This window comes from Salvelinus namaycush, chromosome 4 (genome assembly GCF_016432855.1).
Source record: "Salvelinus namaycush isolate Seneca chromosome 4, SaNama_1.0, whole genome shotgun sequence".
Lineage (NCBI taxonomy): Eukaryota > Metazoa > Chordata > Actinopteri > Salmoniformes > Salmonidae > Salvelinus > Salvelinus namaycush.
In genome coordinates this window covers 59,646,624-59,670,255 of record NC_052310.1, presented here as the reverse complement: position 1 = coordinate 59,670,255, position 23,632 = coordinate 59,646,624, and the positions used below count along the sequence as shown (strand labels likewise).

Below are 23,632 nucleotides of genomic sequence, written 5' to 3'. Positions count from 1 at the left end.
GTTAATATTGCCTGCTAACATTAATTTATTTTAACTAAATATGCAGGTTTTAAAAAATATACTTCTGTGTATTGATTTTAAGAAAGGCATTGATGTTTATGGTTAGGTACATTCGTGCAACGATTTTGCTTATTTCGCGAATGCGTTTTTGTTAAATATTCCCCTGTTTGGCGAAGTAGGCTGTGATTCAATGATAAATTAACAGGCACCACATTGATTATATGCAACGCAGGACAAGCTAGTTAACCTAGTAATATCATCAACCATGTGTAGTTAACTAGTGATTATGTGAAGATTGGTGGTTTTTATAAGATTAGTTTAATGCTAGCTAGCAACTTACCTTGGCTCCTTGCTGCACTTGCGTAAAAGGTGGTCAGCCTGCCACGCAGTTTCCTCGTGGAATGCAATGTAATCGGCCATAATCGGCGTCCAAAAATGCACATTACCGATTGTTATGAAAACTTGAAATCGGCCCTAATTAATCGGCCATGCCGATTTAGTCGGTCGACCTCGAATAGATTTGATCAGGCTGTTAATTGTGGCCTGTGGAATTTTGTCCCACTGTACTTCAATGGCTGTGGTAAGTTTCTGGATATTGGCGGGAACTGGAACACGCTGTCGTACACGTGGATCCAGGGCGTCCCAAACATGCTCAATGGGTGACATGTCTGGTGAGTATGCAGGCCATGGAAGAACTGGTACATTTTCAACTTCCAGGGACTGTGTACAGATCCTTGCGACATGGGGCCGTGCATAATCAAGATGAAACATGAGGTGATGGCGGAGGATGAATGACACAACAATGGGTCTCAGTATCTCGTCACGGTATCTCTGTGCATTCACATTGCCATCGTTAAAATGCAATTGTATTCGTTGTCCGTAGCTTATTCCTGCCCATACCATAACCCCTCCCCAGCACTTTGTTCACAACACTGACATCAGCATACCACTCAACCACACCATACACACCAGCACACTTCTCCAGCGTGTCAGTGGCATTCGAAGGTGAGCATTTGCTTGCTAAAGTCGGTTACAACGCCGAACTGCAGTCAGGTCAAGATCCTAGTGAGAACGACGAGCACACAGATGAGCTTCCCTGAGACGGTTTGACAGTTTTTGCAGAAATTCTTCGGTTGTGCAAACCCATAGATTCATCAACTGTCCGGGTGGCAGGCACAGCCAATCAGAATGAGTTTTTCCCCACAAAAAGGCTTTATTACAGACAGCAATACTCCTCAGATTCATCAGCTATCCGGGTGGCTGGTCTCAGATGATCTCACAGGTGAAGAAGGTGGATGTACTGCCAAATTCTCTAAAATGACGTTGGAGGCGGCTTATGGTAGAGAAATTAACATTCAACTCTTTGGCCATAGCTCTGATGGACATTCCTGCAGTCAGCATGCCAATTGCATGCTCCCTCGACTTGAGACATCTGTGGAATTGTGTTGTGTGACAAAACTGCACATGCTAGTGGCCTTTTATTGTCCCCAGCACAAGGTGCACCTGTGTAATGGTCATGCTGTTTAATCAGCTTCTTGATATGCCACACCTGTCAGGTGGATGGATTATCTTGGCAAATGAGAAATGCTCACCAACAGGGATGTAAACAAATTTGTACCCACAATTCTAGAGAAATAAGCATTTTGTGTGTATGGAATTTCTGGGATCTTTTATTTCAGCTCTTGAAACATGGGATCAACACTTTACATGTTGCGTTTATATTTTTGTCCAGTGTATATTAATGCTTGATCCCTGCCTGTGTCCTGTGTTCAGATGCAGACCAAGCGGTCAGTGTGGAGTGAGATGGACCACCTGCGTGTGGTGATGATGGGCCAGCCAGGGTCAGTGGAGGTCCAAAAGTTCCCCCACGCTCTCATCTCCATCTACCTGGTGCTGGCTTTCACACCCTTCATCACCTTCCTCATCGTCAACGTGGCAGCAGAGAAGGAACACAGACTCAAAGACACCATGACCATGATGGGCCTCTACGACTCTGCCTTCTGGTCAGTAGGATGATTTGTGTTTGTTAAAGTAACTGCTGTATACATTTATACTATATTGCCATAAAGAACCTCCAACAGTTAACTGACTCAATGATGGAGGCTGGCGTACCATGTGCAACGCTAGGTTGTTAAAGAAATAACATTATTAAGGCTTTTTACATCATCCCACGTAAGGGCGGCAGGTAGCCTAGTGGTTAGAGCGTTGGACTAGTAACCGAAAGGTTGCAAGATCGAATCCCAGAGCTGACAAGGTAAAAATCTGTCGTTCTGCCCCTGAACAAGGCAGTTAACCCACTGTTCCTAGGCCGTCATTGAAAATAAGAATTTGTTCTTAATTGACTTGCCTAGTTAAATAAAGGTAAAATTTAAAAAATAAGAGTCTGAGGGGACTATTTTTACATAATTTATGTTACGATATCTGCTTTTTTTTCTCTACAAAGGTGTGTGTGTGTGTGTGTTGATGTTTCAACAGGCTATCGTGGGGCCTGCTGTATGCAGCTCTGGTCACCACCATGTCCATCCTCATGTCCATCATCGCTACCTATACAGCCCTCTTCCCCAACAGTGACTTCATCGTCATCTTCCTCCTCATCTTCCTCTACGGCATCTCCTCTGTGAGTACCTCTAATGAGCCCTGGTTGGTTCATGACATTTACTGTGTGTTCAATTAAATCCCTGAAACAGAAGAACAGAGTTGAAGTTCAGACTGTTCTAAAAGATAATATACAGTACCAGTCAAAAGTTTGGACACACCTACTCATTTCAGGGTTTTTCTTTATTTTTACTATTTTCTACATTGTAGAATTATAGTAAAGACATAAAAACTATGAAATAACACACATGGAATCATGTAGTAACCAAAAAAGTGTTAAACAAATCTAAATATATTTATTGCATCACTGCCTGGTATGGCAACTACTCGGCCTCTGACCGCAAGGCACTACAGAGGGTAGTGCGTATGGCTCAGTACATCACTGGGGCCAAGCTTCCTGCCTTCCAGGACCTCTATACACGAGCAATGGACAGTAGACCAGTGGAAATGTTTTCTTTGGTCCGAGTCCAAATTTGGGATTTTTGGTTCCAACCGCTGTGTCTTTGTAAGACGCAGAGTAGATGAATGGATGGTCTCCGCATATGTGGTTCCCACCGTGAAGCATGGAGGAGGAGGTGTGGGGGTGTTCCGGTACTCTTTTTGGGTGTCGGTACTGTTTATATTTAGGTGCAGGAACTACACTATACTTTTGAGCTAATATTCTATAAGAGGAACAGGAGCTCAAGCAGTAGAACATTTCAAGTTCCAGTATTCCGCTCCGGAGAGCTCCTGCCCAAGTCAAGCACTGCTGCTATAAAAGTGAACAGTGTTTGCGTGTGATCAGGGGTGTATTCATTCCGCCGATTCTGTTGAGAAAAATATCTTAACAAAACGGGAATAAACATACCTGAATTTGTCCAATAGAAACTCACATTTGGAACTGTTGAACTAATGATTACACCATAGATCAATTAGATGCAGGCAATAGTGTGCAAGGCATTTATGAATGTGTCACCACTGTCTGTTGCCTTGATTACTCAAAATTCTTTCAACCTGTGCACATACGCTGTAAACTTTCATTCATAGGCTAGGTTGTAGCAGCCTCATGATGGGTTCAGGGAAAATTTGAGTATCATGTAGTAGCCTAAAGCTATCGACATTACATACGTTTAGGCCAGTACATGATCACTAGCTGGCTACCACCTGGTTACTCAACCCTGCACCTTAGAGGCTGCTGCCCTATATACATAGACATGGAATCACTGCTCACTTTAATAATGGAACAATAGTCACTTTAATAATGTTTATATATTGCTTTAGTCATTTCATATGTATATACTGTATTTTTGTCTATTCCACTACGGCATTGCTTGTCCTAATATTTATATTTCTTCATTCCATTATGTGTGTATTGTTGTGAATTGTTAGATATTACTGCACTGTTGGAGCAAGGAACAAACATTTCTCTACACTCGCAATAACATCTGCTAAATATGTGTATGTAACCAATACAATATGAATGGAATATGAATGACAGTTGTCGTGGTAATTTCCTGTATTACTCAATAAAGAGAGAGAGAGAGAGCCAACCACACACAAGTCAGAGTTAAATTATATATTCCATCTTTAATATACACTGCTCAAAAAAATAAAGGGAACACTAAAATAACACATCCTAGATCTGAATGAATGAACTATTCTTATTAAATACTTTTTTCTTTACATAGTTGAATGTGCTGACAACAAAATCACACAAAAATGATCAATGGAAATCAAATTTATCAACCCATGGAGGTCTGGATTTGGAGTCACACTCAAAATTAAAGTGGAAAACCACACTACAGGCTGATCCAACTTTGATGTAATGTCCTTAAAACAAGTCAAAATGAGGCTCAGTAGTGTGTGTGGCCTCCACGTGCCTGTATGACCTCCCTACAACGCCTGGGCATGCTCCTGATGAGGTGGCGGATGGTCTCCTGAGGGATCTCCTCCCAGACCTAGACTAAAGCATCCGCCAACTCCTGGACAGTCTGTGGTGCAACGTGGCGTTGGTGGATGGAGCGAGACATGATGTCCCAGATGTGCTCAATTAGATTCAGGTCTGGGGAACGGTCGGGCCAGTCCATAGCATCAATGCCTTCCTCTTGCAGGAACTGCTGACACACTCCAGCCACATGAGGTCTAGCATTGTCTTGCATTAGGAGGAACCCAGGGCCAACCGCACCAGCATATGGTCTCACAATGGGTCTGAGGATCTCATCTCGGTACCTAATGGCAGTCAGGCTACCTCTGGCGAGCCCATGGAGGGCTGTGCGGCCCCCCAAAGAAATGCCACCCCACACCATGACTGACCCACCGCCAAACCGGTCATGCTGGAGGATGTTGCAGGCAGCAGAACGTTCTCCACGGCGTCTCCAGACTGTCACGTCTGTCACATGTGCTCAGTGTGAACCTGCTTTCATCTGTGAAGAGCACAGAGCGCCAGTGGCGAATTTGCCAATCTTGGTGTTCTCTGGCAAATGCCAAACGTCCTGCACGGTGTTGGGCTGTAAGCACAACCCCCACCTGTGGACGTCGGGCCCTCATACCACCCTCATGGAGTCTGTTTCTGACCGTTTGAGCAGACACATGCACATTTGTGGCCTGCTGGAGGTCATTTTGCAGGGCTCTGGCAGTGCTCCTCCTGCTCCTTCTTGCACAAAGGCGGAGGTAGCGGTCCTGCTGCTGGGTTGTTTCCCTCCTACGGCCTCCTCCACGTCTCCTGATGTACTGGCCTGTCTCCTGGTAGCGCCTCCATGCTCTGGACACTACGCTGACAGACACAGCAAACCTTCTTGCCACAGCTCGCATTGATTTGCCATCCTGGATGAGCTGCACTACCTGAGCCACTTGTGTGGGTTGTAGACTCCGTCTCATGCTACCACTAGAGTGAAAGCACCGCCAGCATTCAAAAGTGACCAAAACATCAGCCAGGAAGCATAGGAACTGAGAAGTGGTCTGAGGTCACCACCTGCAGAACCACTCCTTTATTGGGGGTGTCTTGCTAATTGCCTATAATTTCCACCTGTTGTCTATTCCATTTGCACAACAGCATGTGGAATTTATTGTCAATCAGTGTTGCTTCCTAAGTGGACAGTTTGATTTCACAGAAGTGTGATTGACTTGGAGTTACATTGTGTTGTTTAAGTGTTCCCTTTATTTTTTTGAGCAGTGTATATACAAGCTTCACCAAAGCCCTTTTTTGACTCTCAGATCAATTCAGGGTCTATAAATGAATTCTCTGAGAGTGCTTACAAAACAATTCTTAGTTTCATTTATAGCCAAGCTACACCCCTCTCAACTTACAAAGAATCCTTTACCCGAAAGAGGAGTATCCTATCAGCTATAAATCATCGTTCAGTTTGATCTCCCAAGACAAGGTTTCAATCTCATGCTTGATACTTCACTGTCTACCAAAACATTACCTCATCCAATGGCATAAATCAATTGTCATTTTTAGATACTCCCAAACCTGGACAAACTCAAAATCAGACAGTTAGCCTCTTAGGTCAAATACTAGGTCAAGATAAGGGCAACCTCAGAGGGGAAATACAATGGTTCCAAACACTGCTAAACTCCTTCCCCCTATGAGAAAAGTAGGGCGTGACTGGCGTACAGACATTGTATGAGATAACTAACTGGTTCCCCATTAATAACGCCATCCCGTCACATGGTTTAGGAATAGTTACAGACATATTCCCATAAGAAAACAACGTTCCACTCTGTCCTCCTCCCCTTCTGATATTCTACATAGCACCACATGGTTTAACAGATACATTGACTTATGAAGACAAGCCTGACCTCTCCCCTCTCTGGCCCCAAGTTGCTAAGCCCTATCACAGAAGGGGAAAATGCACTGCCAACCCTATATTCCAAAGGGCACCATTCTAATGACAAGTATCTCACAAGCATATGATGAAAATAACATCTTATCTATCTATGTTACTTAGCTAAATCTGATTCTGCCACGACACAGTCATGCAATATGCTGTAATAGATATAAGGCCATGTTCATAAAAAATATATACAGTTGAAGTCAAAAGTTTACATACGAATTTAATGACTCCAACCTAACTGTATTTCAACCACTAAAACACATTTCTTGTTAACCAACTATAGTTTTGGCAAGTTGGTTAGGACATCTACTTTGTGCATGACACAAGTCATTTTTCCAACAATGGTTTACTAACAGATTATTTCACTTATAATTCACTGTATCACAATTCCATTGGGTCAGAAGTTTACATACACTAAGTTGACTGTGCCTTTAAACGGCTTGGAAAATTCCAGAAAATTATGTCATGGCTTTAGAAGCTTCTGATAGGCTAATTGACATAATTTGAGTCAATTGGAGGTGTACCTGTGGATGTATTTCAAGGCCTACCTTCAAACTCAGTGCCTCTTTGCTTGACATCATGGGAAAATCAAAAGAAATCAGCCAAGACCTCAGGGGAAAAAATGTAGATCTCCACAAGTCGGGTTCATCCTTGGGGGCAATTTCCAAACACCTGAAGGTACCATGTTCATCTATACAAACAATAGTACGCAAGTATAAACACCATGGGACCACGCAGCCGTCATACCGTTCTGGAAGGAGACGCGTTCTGTCTCCCAGAGATAAACGTACTTTGGTGCGAAAAGTGCAAATCAATCCCAGAACAACAGCAAAGGACCTTGTGAAGATGCTGGAGGAAACGGGTACAAAAGTATCTATATCACAGTAAAATGAGTCCTATATCGACATAACCTGAAAGGCCGCTCAGCAAGGAAGAAGACGCTGCTCCAAAACCCGCCATAAAAAAGCCAGACTACAGTTTGCAACTGCACATGGGGACAAAGATGGTACTTTTTGGAGAAATGTCCTCTAGTCTGATGAAACAAAAATAGAACTGTTTAGCCATAATGACCATCGTTATGTTTGGATGAAAAAGGGGGAGGCTTGCAAGCCGAAGAACACCATCCCAACCATGAAGCACGGGGGTGGCAGCATCATGTTGTGGGGGTGCTTTGCTCCAGGAGGGACTGGTGCACTTCACAAAATTGATGGCATCGTGAGGAAGGAAAATTATATGGATATATTGAAGCAACATCTCAACACATCAGTCAGGAAGTTAAAGCTTGGTCGCAAATGGGTCTTCCAAATAGACAATGACCCCAAGCATACTTCCAAAGTTGTGGCAAAATGGCTTAAGGACAACAAAGTCAAGGTATTGGAGTGGCCATCACAAAGCCCTGACCTCAATCCTATAGAAAATTTGTGGGCAGAACTGAAAAGGTGTGTGTGAGCAAGGAGGCCTACAAACCTGACTCAGTTACACCAGCTCTGGAATGGCCAAAATTCACCCAGCTTATTGTGGGAAGCTTTTGGAAGGCTACAAGAAACGTTTGACACAAGTTAAACAATTTAAAGGCAATGCTACCAAATACTAATTGAGTGTATGTAAACTTCTGACCCACTGGGAATGTGATGCAAGAAATAAAAGCTGAAATAAATCATTTTCTCTACTATTATTGTGACATTTCACATTCTTAAAATTAAGTGGTGATCCTAACTGACCTAAAACAGGGATTTTTTACTAGGATTAAATGTCAGGAATTGTGAATACTGAGTTTAAATGTATTTGGCTAAGGTGTATGTGAACTTCTGACTTCAACTGTATAATCTTTCCTCATCTTAAATGGCACCGACCGCCACTGGTGTGGGTGTTTGTATGTGTGACACCGACTGGCTTGATTCGGTCCTTTGTAGCAACATTTGAAAGTGATTTTTACATTGGATAAAAGTAGAGACTCAGAGCTGAAAAATTGTATATCATACACTGCAGTTATGCTTTGAAAGTTGATTAACTTGTAACTCCACTTATGAGAAAATGGTCCTTGAATGTTTGGGTACACCTTCTGGAGAGCTCTTCTTTGTCTATACCCATTCATCATTGTTCACACCCTCTTAAGCCTTAGCCCCACCCATCTTTTTAAGGATTCACATGTGAGGCCATGTGCTAAACATGGTGAGTAGTTTGTAAACAACCAAAGATTTAAATACTAAAAGTGATAAGTAGTAGCAAAAATACACTTCATCTAGTCCTTGGCCTGTGTCCTAATCTGACTTTTGGGCAGGTCATGTTCTTCACTTTACCATCTCTGGTAAACACACAACATATCAAACAAAATCAAAGTTTATTTTTCACATGCTCAGATGCAAAAGGTGTAAATGATACAGTGAAATGGTTACTTGCATATTTGCATAGTAGCAATATCAAAAATAGAAAGTGTCCATGTAAATATGTTATATTTATTAGATGATTCTTACCCAGACACACTTGTCTAAATTGATGGGTCATGTGAAAGAAGTGCTATAACCACCACCCAGCCACATCTAGTTAAGTGTCACTATTGTCTAGACATGTTCATGAAATACAATAGATGACCGTAATCACACCTGGCCAACTTGGTGGGTCATTTCATCTGGCGAAGGAGTCTTTTGTTTAGACATGTAGCTAGATAAACAATGAACCTAATGGTGCTTTCAAGACAACTGGGAACTTGGAAAAATACGAGGTCAAATCATGACATCAATGCTCTTCGGGTTGGAAAGTCGGGACTCTATAATGAGGCCCAAGATTCTGAGTTGGATGACATCACACACACAAAAAAAATCCCAGTCGGAGCTCGTTTTTTTTCATGAGTTCCCAGTTGTTTTGAATGCGGCAATAATCCCAACCATAACTACTGGCAATACAAACTGATTGTCATAGTTAGCTACTATGCATGAATCTGCAGGTAGCTAAAGCTAACTAGGTTCAATGTTAGCTAGCTAGCTAACATTAGGTTATGACTAGCAATGCAAATGGCTTTCTGAGATACAAATAATATTACTACACAGATCATACACGTAATGTTAGCTAGCGAGCCAGTGTCGTAGACAATCGGTTCAAATATAACGCTGACAAGAACTTGTGAAATCAATTAGGCTTTTAATACAAAGTATATCAAAGCCGGAATGATCCGCGGAACACACCCCGCTTCCCAGCCCCGGCTCCAGCATTTATACCCATATAGCATATGGGTCCAACCCATATGCAAATAAACATTATTCCCCTAATTTCTCTGCCACTATTATCTTTTTAGTTCAGGCTTCCTGCTTGTTCACGCCTACTAACGCCCATATCTGCTTTCAGTTAGATTATAATGGTGGTCAGACCCTTGCTTGTCCTAAAAATAATATATGTCTATCTATCCTATAGGCCTACGTCTTTTTAGAAGCAGCTGACTATGGGTCCCTCTATCATTAGTGTGTCAGCAGACCATGTGTCTCTTCCTTTCATTAATGTGTCAATGTACTCTTTGTTTGGTTTGCCTTTATTGGAATCAGCAGACTCTGTGTTTCCCCTATCCTTAGTGTGTCCAATTGTCTTAGGCGCCTATGTGTCTCCCTGTCTTCCTGTGGTCTGTTTTTAATGATCAGCTGTCCTATACGTCTATGTGTTATATATGTGTCTCATTTACTCCTACAAATCCCTCCTCTGGGGCTAATTAGCCACATAAATTATGCAAATATGACTTTGGAATGGTAAATGAGAATACCTATGATGGACAATAAAATAAACAAACAAAGTAAAGCATATAAACCAACTGGACCAAACATCTCCAACTTGTTAATGTTAAATAGGAGTAAAAGATCCAATCAGAAACATTAAAGAAAATCTAACTAGACCAAACATTTCAACATTATCCTCCCTTGCAGACACCTACCAACCTTTGTTAGATGATTAAAGACATGGTTCGTAGACACTTGTAACCGGAATACCCTCTGTTACCTAACATGTTTTTGTAAAATGATCCTATTTTTAGAAGGCAAAACTAACTTTAATTAAAAGAAAATATATATGTTCATCGATATATATCTAAAAATTCAAAGAAACATACAAAGAACACAAAGCATTAGGCAAAATAAAAATGCTAAAACCCCATTATCTAGGAGCACAGTCCTCATCCTTACAAATAAGACAATCTCCTCTTTGACACTTGGCACAGAAAGGTTCTGGGTGATGGTTATGACCATCCTCATGAATTTTTGTACACCACTTGCAATTGTGACGCAAATGACACTTTTTGTGGACATGTATAAGTAAACATTCATCTGAACTGGGTAATTGAACATATACATGGAAACCATCCTTACGAAAATCGTGACACGCATGACCACCCCCCCCAATCACTTCATAGAGACAGTTAGGGTTACCAAAGGGGCAGTCAAGAGGTCCTCCAACCGCATTGCAAGGCTTTCCATACTTATTGGTATAATTGCCTGGGCTTCCCGGTACAGGATCAATCACCACAGGAGGGTCATCTCTCCTTACAGACATCTGTTTAACTGTTGTCTGAACCACAATTGACTTTACCAGGGGTATAACACAACAAAATGCAATACCCAGAGCCAATAACCCTCTTCCCAACATGATGGCCATCCTAGCAAACATGGCTCCCCACTTTCCTAACGCTAGGTCCAACCAATCCCATACATGAGAGTCTAAACCAGCATTAGCCTTTACTTCTGCTCGTAATCCTTTGAGTTTGGCCATAGCAATATTGGGAATAAAGGTGCAACAGTCATCCCCAAACATGACACAAACTCCACCCTTCTCCGCTAAGAGCCAATTGAGAGCCTGTCTATTTTGCCAAGTCATTTTACTGGTAGCCTGTACCTGTTCCCCCAACGCCGTTAGATCCGAGTCAGTATAGTTAATGATTCTCTGTTGGTTGTAGTATATATAATTAATCCACTCTAAGTTCTTATTTGGTGTTATCCACAAGAATATAGATTCAAATCCTGATTTAACCTCATCTCTGGCCTTGTAATCCCGAGGTACACCTCTAAGCAGTCCAATTGCATTAAGGTATACCTCAGGATCCTTCTCATAAGCCCTTTTAACTCTAGGTTTAACATAGTCATCATGGGGTGATTTAATAATAGTAACCTATTTAATTGCTCTAACTAAGGCACAAAGACCAATCCATCCATCAGACAATACATTCAACAGTTAGTTTCTGGATGTGTGGAAAGAACAATCAGCAATACCTCTGTCTTGATTTTTCAACATAGTAAGAGATGGCGCAACCTGAGTTATGTGACCACACAACCCTTTTCTATTCATAATCAACCCTTTATCATTACTTTTACGAACTCCCACATTCTCTAACACCCAAATAGTATCACATTCTACAGTGGTGTTTCCTACATCAATTCCTTCGGTGTGGTGTCTGTAAAAACATTCATATTTTCCTTTAACCACGGTACCTCTGTCTAATTGAGGTCCATTTGATTCAGTTCTAATGGTATAGACAGCACAATCATTGTCTCCCAGCATGGTCTCATTCAACATATTTTTACCCCTAGTGCTTACCCAGAGCAATCCTACATTTTATGTCACACAAGGGAATAGAATACTTTCTATTGGTACAATGGTCATTTTTCCAACTTACACAGTTTTTAAATGATGCTGGTTCAGAGACTATTAAAAGATCAGACAAAGGTGATTTTCTACACAAAATACAATTGTCCATTCTGTGTTTGTTTGCCATATACTTAGCCCATTCGTATCACTCGTTCGTCACTCCTTCTCGTGTGGTGTCCTTGAGTGCTTCTGATTCTGATATATCTAATTCTGTCGCTTTTACAATGTTCTTATCTTGAGGTAGATCATTAGAGTTTATCAGAAAGTTCCAAATGTCAGTAAAAAACTCTCCTGACTTTGATGTCTCAGGTTGCTTTGTGGGTACTGTGGTCTGCTTGGTAAGGGAGGTCGATGTCATCTTAGTGGTAGCTACTGTGGTCGTCACAGCAGCCGCCACCCTTGTTGTTGTCACAGGTTCTTCCTGTTCAGGTGCAGGGGTAGGATCAATCTTAATGACCGTGGTGCTACTCCCTTCGGTCACTGTTGTTCTTGTTATTTCAACTATTAATTCTTCACCTTCAACTGGTTCAATCTGATTCATGATGAGCACCCTCTCGTCTTTTTCTTTGATTAATGTCAGGTCACATCCTTTCGGATCCCAAACGACTTGTCCCTTTGTTTGGTAATGGGTCCATCCACAGAGTGCCATCTCTGGTAAGGGTTTGATCCTTATGATTGAGATAGACTTCAGTTCTCCTGCTTCTGTTATAAGTTGAGGTGGAACAGAGATTCTAACCTTGTCAGTCTTTTTGGATTGTTCGGCTGATTCCTTTCTTCTCTTCCTGCTTCCACCATACGTCTTGATCGTGCATGAGTCTGTTGTTTCTATACTAGCATTCACTGTTACTTCTGTTATGTCAATGTCATTATTCTTTTGTTGTTCTAACTTCAATTGTCTAAAGGAGACCATTCAAGAGCTGAAAAGTCAATTGTGGGGAAATCCCCATTTTCTTCAGCTTGCGGGACTTTTCCTCCACTTTCTTCACCTGAGGCTCCCTCCTCAGGCTGGACTGGGCTTCCATCTGGAAGGGTTTCAATTTTAGGGAAGAGATGTTCTCATTCTGTTCCTTGTGAGGCCTCTCCTCCTCTTCTGGGTGCATTAGTCGGTGCACCTGTCACATTTTGGCTTTCACTTGATTTGCTGTTTTCTTGGCTCCTCTCTGGCGTCTCAATCGTTTCCGCTGCTCCTGCTCCCTCCGGGCTCCCTCCTGGTGAATCAGCATCCTCTGTGTCCTCATCTCTATATGGTTGTGTCCTTCTCTCTGTTGGGACTCAGGTGCAGTGGTTCAGATGGTACCACGTCTGGCTTCCTTTCACTTGGACGGCCGTTCTTGTTGCTTTGGCCACCTCATAGGGTCCTTCTCTCCTCGGTTGATCCCACTTCCTCCGGAACACTCGAACGTGGACTAGATCTCCTGGTATCACTGGGAGAGGTCCTTCTGGTCCCCTTGGATCATCAGACGCGGAACCTCTCGTCCTGGTTCAGGTTTTTGCCTTCTTTCTGTGAGGCATTCATACTTAGAGACTTATGGCCTCTGTTCTATGATTGCACCATACATCCTCTTACTTCCATCACTCATCACACAACAAACTGACATTCCAGCTGAAGCTGGCGAACCCCTCTCCTTCTGGTTTCCTAAACATAAGACTTGGAAAACAACAGACAAAGCATAACAGCATTGACAATGTTATGTGTTATGCATAAATATATTCATGAAAACTGAAATCTGAGACCATGACAATTCCCACTCTCTCTTCACCTGACTATGCCTCCAGGATACTTTTCTGCTGGACTCCACAAAAATATAAGCCCTAAAAAGCTTCCTCATGCTTCCACCCAGTCTTCCCCTTTTGGCCCCAGGTTCTGAGAGGTGTTCCCAAATCATGTCATTTTTTACTTAGTTTCCCATCTGCTCCATTTCAACTGATAATCATGTGCATAACCTTAATCAACATTATCTCTTCTTGACGTAATTCAACACTGTATATGCTTTCACATCAATTCCTTTAACATGTTTGTTTAGAGTATAATATCCTATCATCTATTCTTTTTCACATGATGCATTAAAAAATGAAACAAGTAGCCCCCAAACTCAACCCAGTATGTCTATAGTGGAATCTAGTCTCTCTCTCTCTCTCTCTGATTCCACGTCCTCTGTCATGGTGTTTTCAAGCTCACCCATTATTCAGCTGGACCTCACTTCTCGTGAGACTTATGCACCCACCAAAGAGAGACATGAAGATCTTTACCACTGCAGTGTTGTAAGAAGTATACCACCAGCCTGGTGTATCTTGATGTACACTCAGTCTCCAGAATACAGCCCAAGCCCTTCCATTTCTGGCTGTTTTTTCCTGAGGACATACACACTAACACATGGGTTATTTCCTGACAACAGACTTTCTTCTTATAGCAAGATCACTAAATCTTAATTTTTAATAACAGCCCTATGTAAACATTCTGCCTCAAATACCTGGCCTCCTGCCACAGAAATATTCATAATGATAGTCAAATGATGGTCCCTACAGCAACTGCTGTACAATAACATGTAATCAGTCAAGTGTCTTCCAGTTGGATTAATATCCAATCCTATCAAAACTAAGTCATAAGTTTCTTAAACTTTTGCTCTAGTGTTCAAAATGCCACCACTTATTATTTTTACCATACTTTAGGTATGTGAATTGTTCTATTTACTTTAGAATTGTCCCTATATTTTACACAGCCAGCTGTCTTTCCTTTTCTGTGAATTATCTCTATTTTTATACATAGTTTCTAGAAATAACACCCCTTCACTACCATTACCTTCATTTATGAGCCCCCTCATATCCCCAATGTAGTCACAGTTTTTCTACCCCATAACAGCCATTGTTTGATACATACTTAAAACATTCTTAAATCAATTTATATATCATTTATATCAGTATCAGTCCCTCCTCAGGAACATATACACAACCTTATGTTCCTCAAAACTAAAATAAATTGACCAAACGAAAAAAAAAAAGAAAAAAAAAATTATAATAATTGCACATTTGCAATATTACCACTATTTGTAATGTAATTAAACCTGGGGAAAACGTCCATCTGTTACATTCTATGCCAATGTTATTGTTGGTCTCTTTCTTCTTCATCCTTGGGTATCATCGCACAACAGACTACCTTTTTATTCAATTATATTATTACATTTTATCATTACAATTCCAATGACATTATAAAACACAAGAAACAAAAAACCTTTAATCTAATATTCTGTAAGTTTTGTCAACCACCTTGTCTCAGGATTAGTTTCCAGAGCTTCCCTAGGCCTATTAAATTTAAACAGTTTTATATCCAAATAACTAAACAGTTCTTTTTTAAATTACATTTTCCAACCCAATATTCAGGATAACAGTCCTTAGTGTTTACTTTAACTCAAATTTGACCTTATCTATTCAATACACATCATCCCTTTAATAATTAACATTTATACTAAACACTTTTATTACCAGTATTATCTATTTTCCCAATAGCCCTTTTGTCTCAGTTTTTCTCTCATGAGTGGCCTGGTAATAAAAGGTCAGTACCCCAATTCCTTTAAGTCATTATTCTCCCAACAAATATAATTTTAGCATGTCTATTTTTAGATACAGTTCACAGGTCATCAGACAGTTGTCCCTCACTATTCAGTCGGTTAGGGTGGGTTTGAGCTCCACACCCACTTGTGGTGATATTCTCTCCCATGCCTTAAAGCATTCTGACGTCACCTTCCATGATAACTCCCTTATTCTACTGGTGATTTCTCAGACGAATTACAGATGATGTATTTATCAACATAACCCTCACAGAGACCCACACTCCAATAAACCCTTTGGAGTAACTTTCATCACTTTTTATATGCAAAATGAACAAAGCACATTTGTGTATTTACCCAAAGACCATAACCCCAGGGAACTGATATTTTTTCAAAGTAATTATACACTTTGAATAGAGTCTGGTGTTTCTTAATTATTTTATAATTAAATCCCACCTGTTCCAACAATTTCTAGTGAAGGTGATCAGTCTTTCACAGGAAATTCTTAGGATTCAGGGCATTTTGACACCATTCAAATGTTTCCACTCCCCTTTCTTTAGAAACAACTTAAATACATTTTTCAAAAAACATTTCCATCCTTCTGCATACCCAATTTGAAACTGAATTGGAAAATACCCTTCCAATAAATCTACTAATGCATATTCATTCCCAGTATATGGTGTACTTACTAGTGAACCATAGGCCAATAACACAAAGGGACTGGACTCACTTATCCAGAACTCCATTTTTAGCCTTACCCAGATATTTTTATTTTTAAAGCGGCTGACTTTAACTAACTGCTTTCCACAGTAATGCAGTCTCCAATGACATTTTGACCAGAGAAGATTAAAACCTTTTTTTTTTTCTTATTCTTTCTGGAAAAGAAAGTGTACATATCGTTAATATTCACAATGTTACCTTTTAATCAACAAACCAATAGTATTACTTATACATAGATTTTATTCTATAAGCGTCTTAACCGTTCCAGAGAATGGCTGTATAGAATGTCTAACAATTAAAATTCCATCGGTACTCTACTAGAAGTTAGGTAAAAACATGATCTAATACTTTTTTCATCACATATAAACTGTAATTTCTATGAACCACTCATTGATCAATCAGAGACTATACACCGCCAAGTGAAAATTCCATACCTACTAACCTCAAACCAATTAGTTGTTTGTTATTTTGACAAGGATACAAACTCTTGTATAGCAGCATTTCCTGCTATTGCACTAAGTTCTAGTGTCACCTTACACTAATTTCCCCCATACCCGCTATACCCATATCCAAAACAGGGAGCTATTTTCTTATTTGTTCTTAGATATTGTCAATAGTTCTGCTAATCACCCGCACGTCTGCGAGGACGAGTGGAACCACATTTGTCTTTTATAGTAATGTATTTTCTGATGATAGAATGTTACCGGGTAATGGCGTCCCCCATTATCCAGTTTTTTTCATATTCAATCCGAATTCGGTAGAACTAATGTGCGCTTCTTTCAGTGACTCAATGGCTCCATTTTTTAAATCCCTCATCTCTCTATGCTATGGAGAAACAGTCCTTTTGTTTTCATGCCACTATTTATTTATTTATTTTTCCTAAATACTCCCATGTATTATACACCTTTTATTTACTATTTTTCCGAGGTAGAGCTAATCCCCTTTCCAACTAATAATTCATTTGTCACATCACTTAATTTCTCTTATCAAAGCCTACTCTATATAGTACAGACATTTTTTCTGAATACTACAGATGACTTAATGTCTTATTCTAGTACAGTACTTCAAATATCACTGTGTTTTTCCCTTTACAGATATCATTATTTATTCATTTTATTCGTTTGGTTTGTTCTGTTATTACAGTTCTAATCAATTTTTAAGATCTCTATCTAACGTCTTACTTTTACCTTTATTTATTTATATTGTCTATACTTTCTTACCTCTACTCTATATTCTTATTGTTTGATCCTATGGTCAATTTACTAGTGAGGCAAGCCTCTCTTTCTTTCCTTTCTTACCCTAGCCTCAATATTTTTTACACCCCTCTCTGTCCTTCAGACTATTTTTAGACCGTAGTTTCTGTGACCACAGAGTGACTAGTGCCTGTTTTTTCCCCTTACTCCGTTTACACTGTTTATGAATTCTTAATGTGTCCTGGATTTTACCTATTTATCACTCTTTATCTTAGCTAACCTAGATTTGTTTTAACGTTATAGTACAATTTCAGTTTATTGGCGATTCTGTTTTCTCTTTTGTTACCCACTGCTCTATCCGTATTATACTATTCGGTTAATGCCTTTTTAAGTATTTTTATTTATTATTTTGACACCTTTTTGTTATTCTTACCGCGGTCGCTTACCACTTTATCACATCAGTGTTTTTATCCTTGCTTATAACTTATTTTACTTCGATGTTTCTTAACTTCGTTCCCTCTGCCTAATAGCAGTTAACGGCACCCTTCTTTAACTCTATACTCTGTCACAGGAGGGCTGCGCGCTCCATCTTCTGGACGTTCTGCCTACACACACACAACCTGTCCTTTCTTTATTTCTAATGTTCTATCTTTACACAGATCTACTCATTTCTTACAACATTCTAATTTATTCGCTTATTTTTCATTCGTTCATTCAATCCCTTTGTTTTTACCTCAAAACAACTTACAGTCTTTCTTTATTGACTTAATTCACTTCCTCCACATAAGCCTAGACTGCTAGGATTTCTACAATATGACGAGACTACTGTCTAATCGGATCAGCCTGTCTTCATATCATATTCACCCACCCCGTACTGATCTCTATTTTATATTAGAGCAATATCGTGGCGTGACCTACTGAATTACAAACCCCCGTTTAGCTAGACGGAGCGTTTCTTATTCGTAGGCTTTCGCTTGCAGTTGAACGCCGCACAATCGGGCCAACGTTCTTTCTGCCTTCTAAATATTCATCCGTTCAGTCCCCCTGTTTGGGGCGGTAGCCATGAAATATTTATTTACTAAATATTCACCCACAGACCCTCCTGCCGTGAATATCCCACCCAAGCAGACCCCTTTAAAAATGTTCCTTTTTAAAGGGCGGTATCGTGGCTTCCTAACTACTTATTTATGCAGTTCTCTATTATTTTTAGAGCCGTTATTCATAAGTAACCTGTCCAAGCATTCCTTCTACTAATTTTATTGAAGAGGTATCACAGGATTTTCTACCTACATTATCTGTTTTGACCGTATGGGCTGTCCCACATTATAGCCAGCCATCTCAGCCAGATGGCGCAAACAACCGCATCATTTAAGCTACACATTCGAACGGTCCGATCAGAACGAGCACCTGCCCGCTCCGTTAAACACCCAACACAAGCAAAGTTCACAGCGCCTATTCACTCAGTCTCTATACATGCGCATACATTTATATTTAATACAATTCCCCAAATTACACATACATGCAAATTCATTGAATTCATAAGTTCTTTAGTATTTACTGGTTTCTTTTTAGGAAATTTGAAAGAGAGACTTACATGGCGCCCCTCTCGCTGAGACAGGATCTCTGAAGCAATCCATACAAACATTTCAACTATGTAAGAACAGGCTTACCTTTTTATAGTTGTGGCCATATTGTTTGCAAGATTGTCCAAAGAAACTATCACCAGCCCTGAACGCCATTCCGCAGTCCCTGTCCCTCCTGGCAAGCTCGCCAAATTATGTCGTAGACAATCGGTTCAAATATAACGCTGACAAGAACTTGTGAAATCAATTAGGCTTTTAATACAAAGTATATCAAAGCCGGAATGATCCGCGGAACACACCCCGCTTCCCAGCCCCGGCTCCAGCATTTATACCCATATAGCATATGGGTCCAACCCATATGCAAATAAACATTATTCCCCTAATTTCTCTGCCACTATTATCTTTTTAGTTCAGGCTTCCTGCTTGTTCACGCCTACTAACGCCCATATCTGCTTTCAGTTAGATCACAGGTGTCAAACTCATTCCACGGGGGGCCGAGTGTCTGCGGGTTTTCGCTCCTCCCTTGTACTTGATTGATGAATTAACATCACTAATTAGTTAGGAACTCCCCACACCTGGTTGTCTAGGGCTTTATTGAAAGGAAAAACCAAAAACCTGCAGACACTAGGCCCTCCGTGGAATGAGTTTGACACCCCTGAGTTAGATTATAATGGTGGTCAGACCCTTGCTTGTCCTAAAAATAATATATGTCTATCTATCCTATAGGCCTACGTCTTTTTAGAAGCAGCTGACTATGGGTCCCTCTATCATTAGTGTGTCAGCAGACCATGTGTCTCTTCCTTTCATTAATGTGTCAATGTACTCTTTGTTTGGTTTGCCTTTATTGGAATCAGCAGACTCTGTGTTTCCCCTATCCTTAGTGTGTCCAATTGTCTTAGGCGCCTATGTGTCTCCCTGTCTTCCTGTGGTCTGTTTTTAATGATCAGCTGTCCTATACGTCTATGTGTTATATATGTGTCTCATTTACTCCTACACCAGCCAGCTAACATTAGCTAGCAAATGTTATCTAACAGTAGCATTGAGGGTCCCCAAGAACACAGTGGCCTCCATCATTCTTAATTGGAAGAAGTTTGGAACCACCCAGACTCTTCCTAGAGCTGGCTGCCTGGTCAAACTGAGCAGTCGGGGAGAAGGGCCTTGGTCAGGGAGGTGACCAAGAACCCAATGGTCAATCTGACAGAGCTTCGGAGTCCCTCTGTGGAGATGGGAGAACCTTCTAGAACAGGGGTGGGCAACTCCAGTCCTCGAGGGCCTGATTGGTGTCACACTTTTTCTCCATCCCTAGCAAACACAGCTGATTAATCAAATGTCATTCTAAACTGAAGATCATGATTAGGTGATTATTGGAGTCAGGTGTGTTAGCTGGGGCAAAACTGTGGCACCAATCAGGACTGGAATTGCCCAACCCTGTTCTAGAAGGACAACCGTTTTTGCAGCACTCCACCTATCATGCCTTTATGGTAGAGTGACTAGATGGATGTCACTCCTCAGTAAAAGTACAAGATATCCCTCTTGGAGTTTGCCAAATGGCACTTAAAGACTCTCAGAGAAGCAAGATTCTCTGGTCTGATGAAACCAAGATTTAACTCTTTGGCATGTATGCCAAGCGTCACGTGTGGAGGAAACCTGGCACCATCCCTATGGTGAAGCATGGTGGTGGCAGCATCATGCTGTGGGGATGTTTTTCAGAGGCAGGGACTGGGAGACTAGTCAGGATTGAGGGAAAGATGAACAGAGCAAAGTACAGAGATATCCTTGATGAAAACCTGCTACAGAGCTCTCAGGACCTCAGACTGAGGTGAAGGTTCACCTTCCAACAGGACAACAACCCTAAGCACACAGTTAAGACAACGCAGGAGTGACTTCGGGACAAGTCTCAATGGCCTTGAGTGGCCCAGCCAGAGCCCGGACTTAATCCTGATCGAACATTTCTGGAGAGACCTGAAAATAGCTGTGCAGCAACCCTCCTCATCCAACCTCACAGAGCTTGAGAGGATCTGCAGAGAAGAATGGGAGAAACTCCCCAAATACAGGTGTGTGCCAAGCTGGTGGCATCATACCCAAGAAGACTTGAGGCTGTAATCGCTGCCAATGGCGCTTCAACAAAGTACTGAGTAAAGGGTCTGAATACTTAATTATTTCAGTTTATTTATTATAAATTGGTAGCATTTCTAAACCTGTTTTTGCTTTGTTGTTATTGGGGTATTGTGTGTAGATTGATGAGGGAAAAAACAACTTAATTTATTTTTGAATAAGGCTGTAACCTACCAGAATGTGGAAAAGTCAAGGGGTCTGAATACTTTCCGAAAGCAGTGTGCGTGTACGTGCAGTATACAAAACATTAAGAACACCTGCTCTTTCCATTACAAACTGACCAGGTGAAAGCTATGATCCCTTATTGATGTCACTTGTTAAATCTGCTTCAATCAGTGTAGATGAAGGGGAGGAGACCAATTAAAGAAGGTTATTTAAGCCTTGAGACAATTGAGACATGGATTGTGTATGTCTGCCATTCAGGGGGTGCATGGGCAAGAAAGAAATGTAAGAGCCTTTGAATGTGGTATAGTACTGTAGTAGGTACCAGGCGCACCAATTTGTGTCAAGAACTGCAATGCAGGCCTATATATCTCACCACCGAGCGTTTTCTTCTCCCTTCTCTCTTTCATTCCTTTCTCCGGTGCGCAGAGAGAGAGTCTGACAACAGGTTAATTAAGTATGTTTTGTTGTGAAAACATCATACTATTAATGTTCTCAAACTGATTTCACTTGGTTTCCCAAATTAAGCACTGGGTAGCTGAATGAACAGGGTTGGAGAGTCCATGGCATACATAGTTTAGGCAGAATATCACCTGTGGAGTAGACTACCCGACATGAGTGAAACGAACTGGCGGGAAAGTGGCCGCCATTTGCTAATCGAATGCATACGGATGATGTCTTTTTCTCTTACCACTGTTCCTGCCCATTTGATAATGGGCCATTCTAAATCTAAACTAATTTGATATGTTAGTAAAGACAATGTTTAAATTGAGAATAGAGCCTGATGGGTGAAAATATGATCCAGATTTTGTTATTACCGCTTGAATTGAAAATTGATTAAATTGAGATTTTGTGTCACTGGCCTACACACAATACCCCATAATGTCAAAGTGGAATTATGTTTTTAGAAATGTTCAAATTAATTAAAAATGAAGAGCTGAATTGTCATGTGTCAATAAGTATTCAAACCCTTTGTTATGGCAATGCTAAATAAGTTCAGGAGTAAAATTGTGCTTAACAAGTCACGTAGTAAGTTGCATGGACTCACTCTGTAAGGCAATAATAGTGTTTAACATGATTTTTGAATGACTACCTCGTCTCTGTACCACGTACATACAATTATTTACAAGGTCCCTCAGTCGAGCAGTACATTTCAAACACAGATTCAACCACAAAGACCAACTTGGTTTTCCAATGCCTCGCAAAGAAGGGCACCTATTGGTAGATGGGTAAAAAAACAAAACAGACATTGACTGTCCCCTTGAGCATGGTGAAGTTGTTATTAATTACACTCTGGATGGTGTATCAATACACCCAGTCACTACAAAGATACAGGCGTCCCTCCTAACTCAGTTGCCGGAGAGGACGGAAACCGCCCGGGGATTTCACCATGAGGCCAATGGTGACTTTAAAACAGTTACAGAGTTTAATGGCTGTGATAGGAGAAAACTGGGGATGGATCAACAACATTGTAGTTACTCCACAATGCTAACCTAAACGACAGAGTGAAAAGAAGGAAGCCTACAGAATACAAATATTCCTAAACTTGCAACAAGGCACTAAAGTAAAACTGCTAAAAAAATTGCAACGAAATGAACTTGTCCTGAATACAAGGGTTTTGTTTGGGGAAAATGAAACGGATCACCGAGTACCCCTCATCATATTTTCAAGTATGGTGGTGACTGCATCGTGTTATGGGTATGCTTGTCATCGGAAATGACTAGGGAGTTTTTTTAATAAAAACATTTATGGAATAGAGCTAAGCACAGGCAAAATCCTAGAGGAAACCCTGGTGCAGTCTGCTTTCTAACAGACACTGGGAGACAAATTCTCCTTTCAGCAGGAAAATAACCTAAAACACAGGGCCAAATATACACTGGAGTTGCATACCAATATGACATTGAATGTTCTTGAGTGGCTTAGTTACACTTTTGACTTAAATCAGCTTGAAAATCTATGGCAAGACTTGAAAATGGCTGTCTAGCAATGATCAACAAACATCTTGACAGAGCTTGAAGAACAGCTGTTATCACTTCCAAAGGTGATTCTAACATGTATTGACCAAGGGTTGTGAATACTTATGTAAATTAGATATTTCTGTAGTTTCATTTTCATTAAATGTGCAAATAAAAAATAATCAACATGTCACTTTGTCATCATGGGGTATTGTGTGTAGATGAGTGAGGGGGGGGAAAAAAACAATTGAATCCATTTTGAATTCAGGCTGTAACACAACAAAATACCTCGAGGTATAAATACTTTCTGAAAGCACTGTATATAAACTC

The 23,632-nt window shown here is 40.7% G+C and overlaps 1 protein-coding gene across 1 annotated transcript in view; it reads left to right on the top strand.

Annotated features, from left to right (window-relative positions):
* The window catches only part of abca5 (ATP-binding cassette, sub-family A (ABC1), member 5), a 120,937-nt gene that overhangs the window by 36,565 nt on the left and 60,740 nt on the right, over positions 1 to 23,632 (top strand). The window contains exons 6-7 of the mRNA XM_038992100.1: positions 1,774 to 2,003; positions 2,476 to 2,617. Of these exons, the coding sequence (XP_038848028.1) occupies positions 1,774 to 2,003; positions 2,476 to 2,617 (372 nt within the window). The remainder of the gene's footprint in view (positions 1 to 1,773; positions 2,004 to 2,475; positions 2,618 to 23,632) is intronic.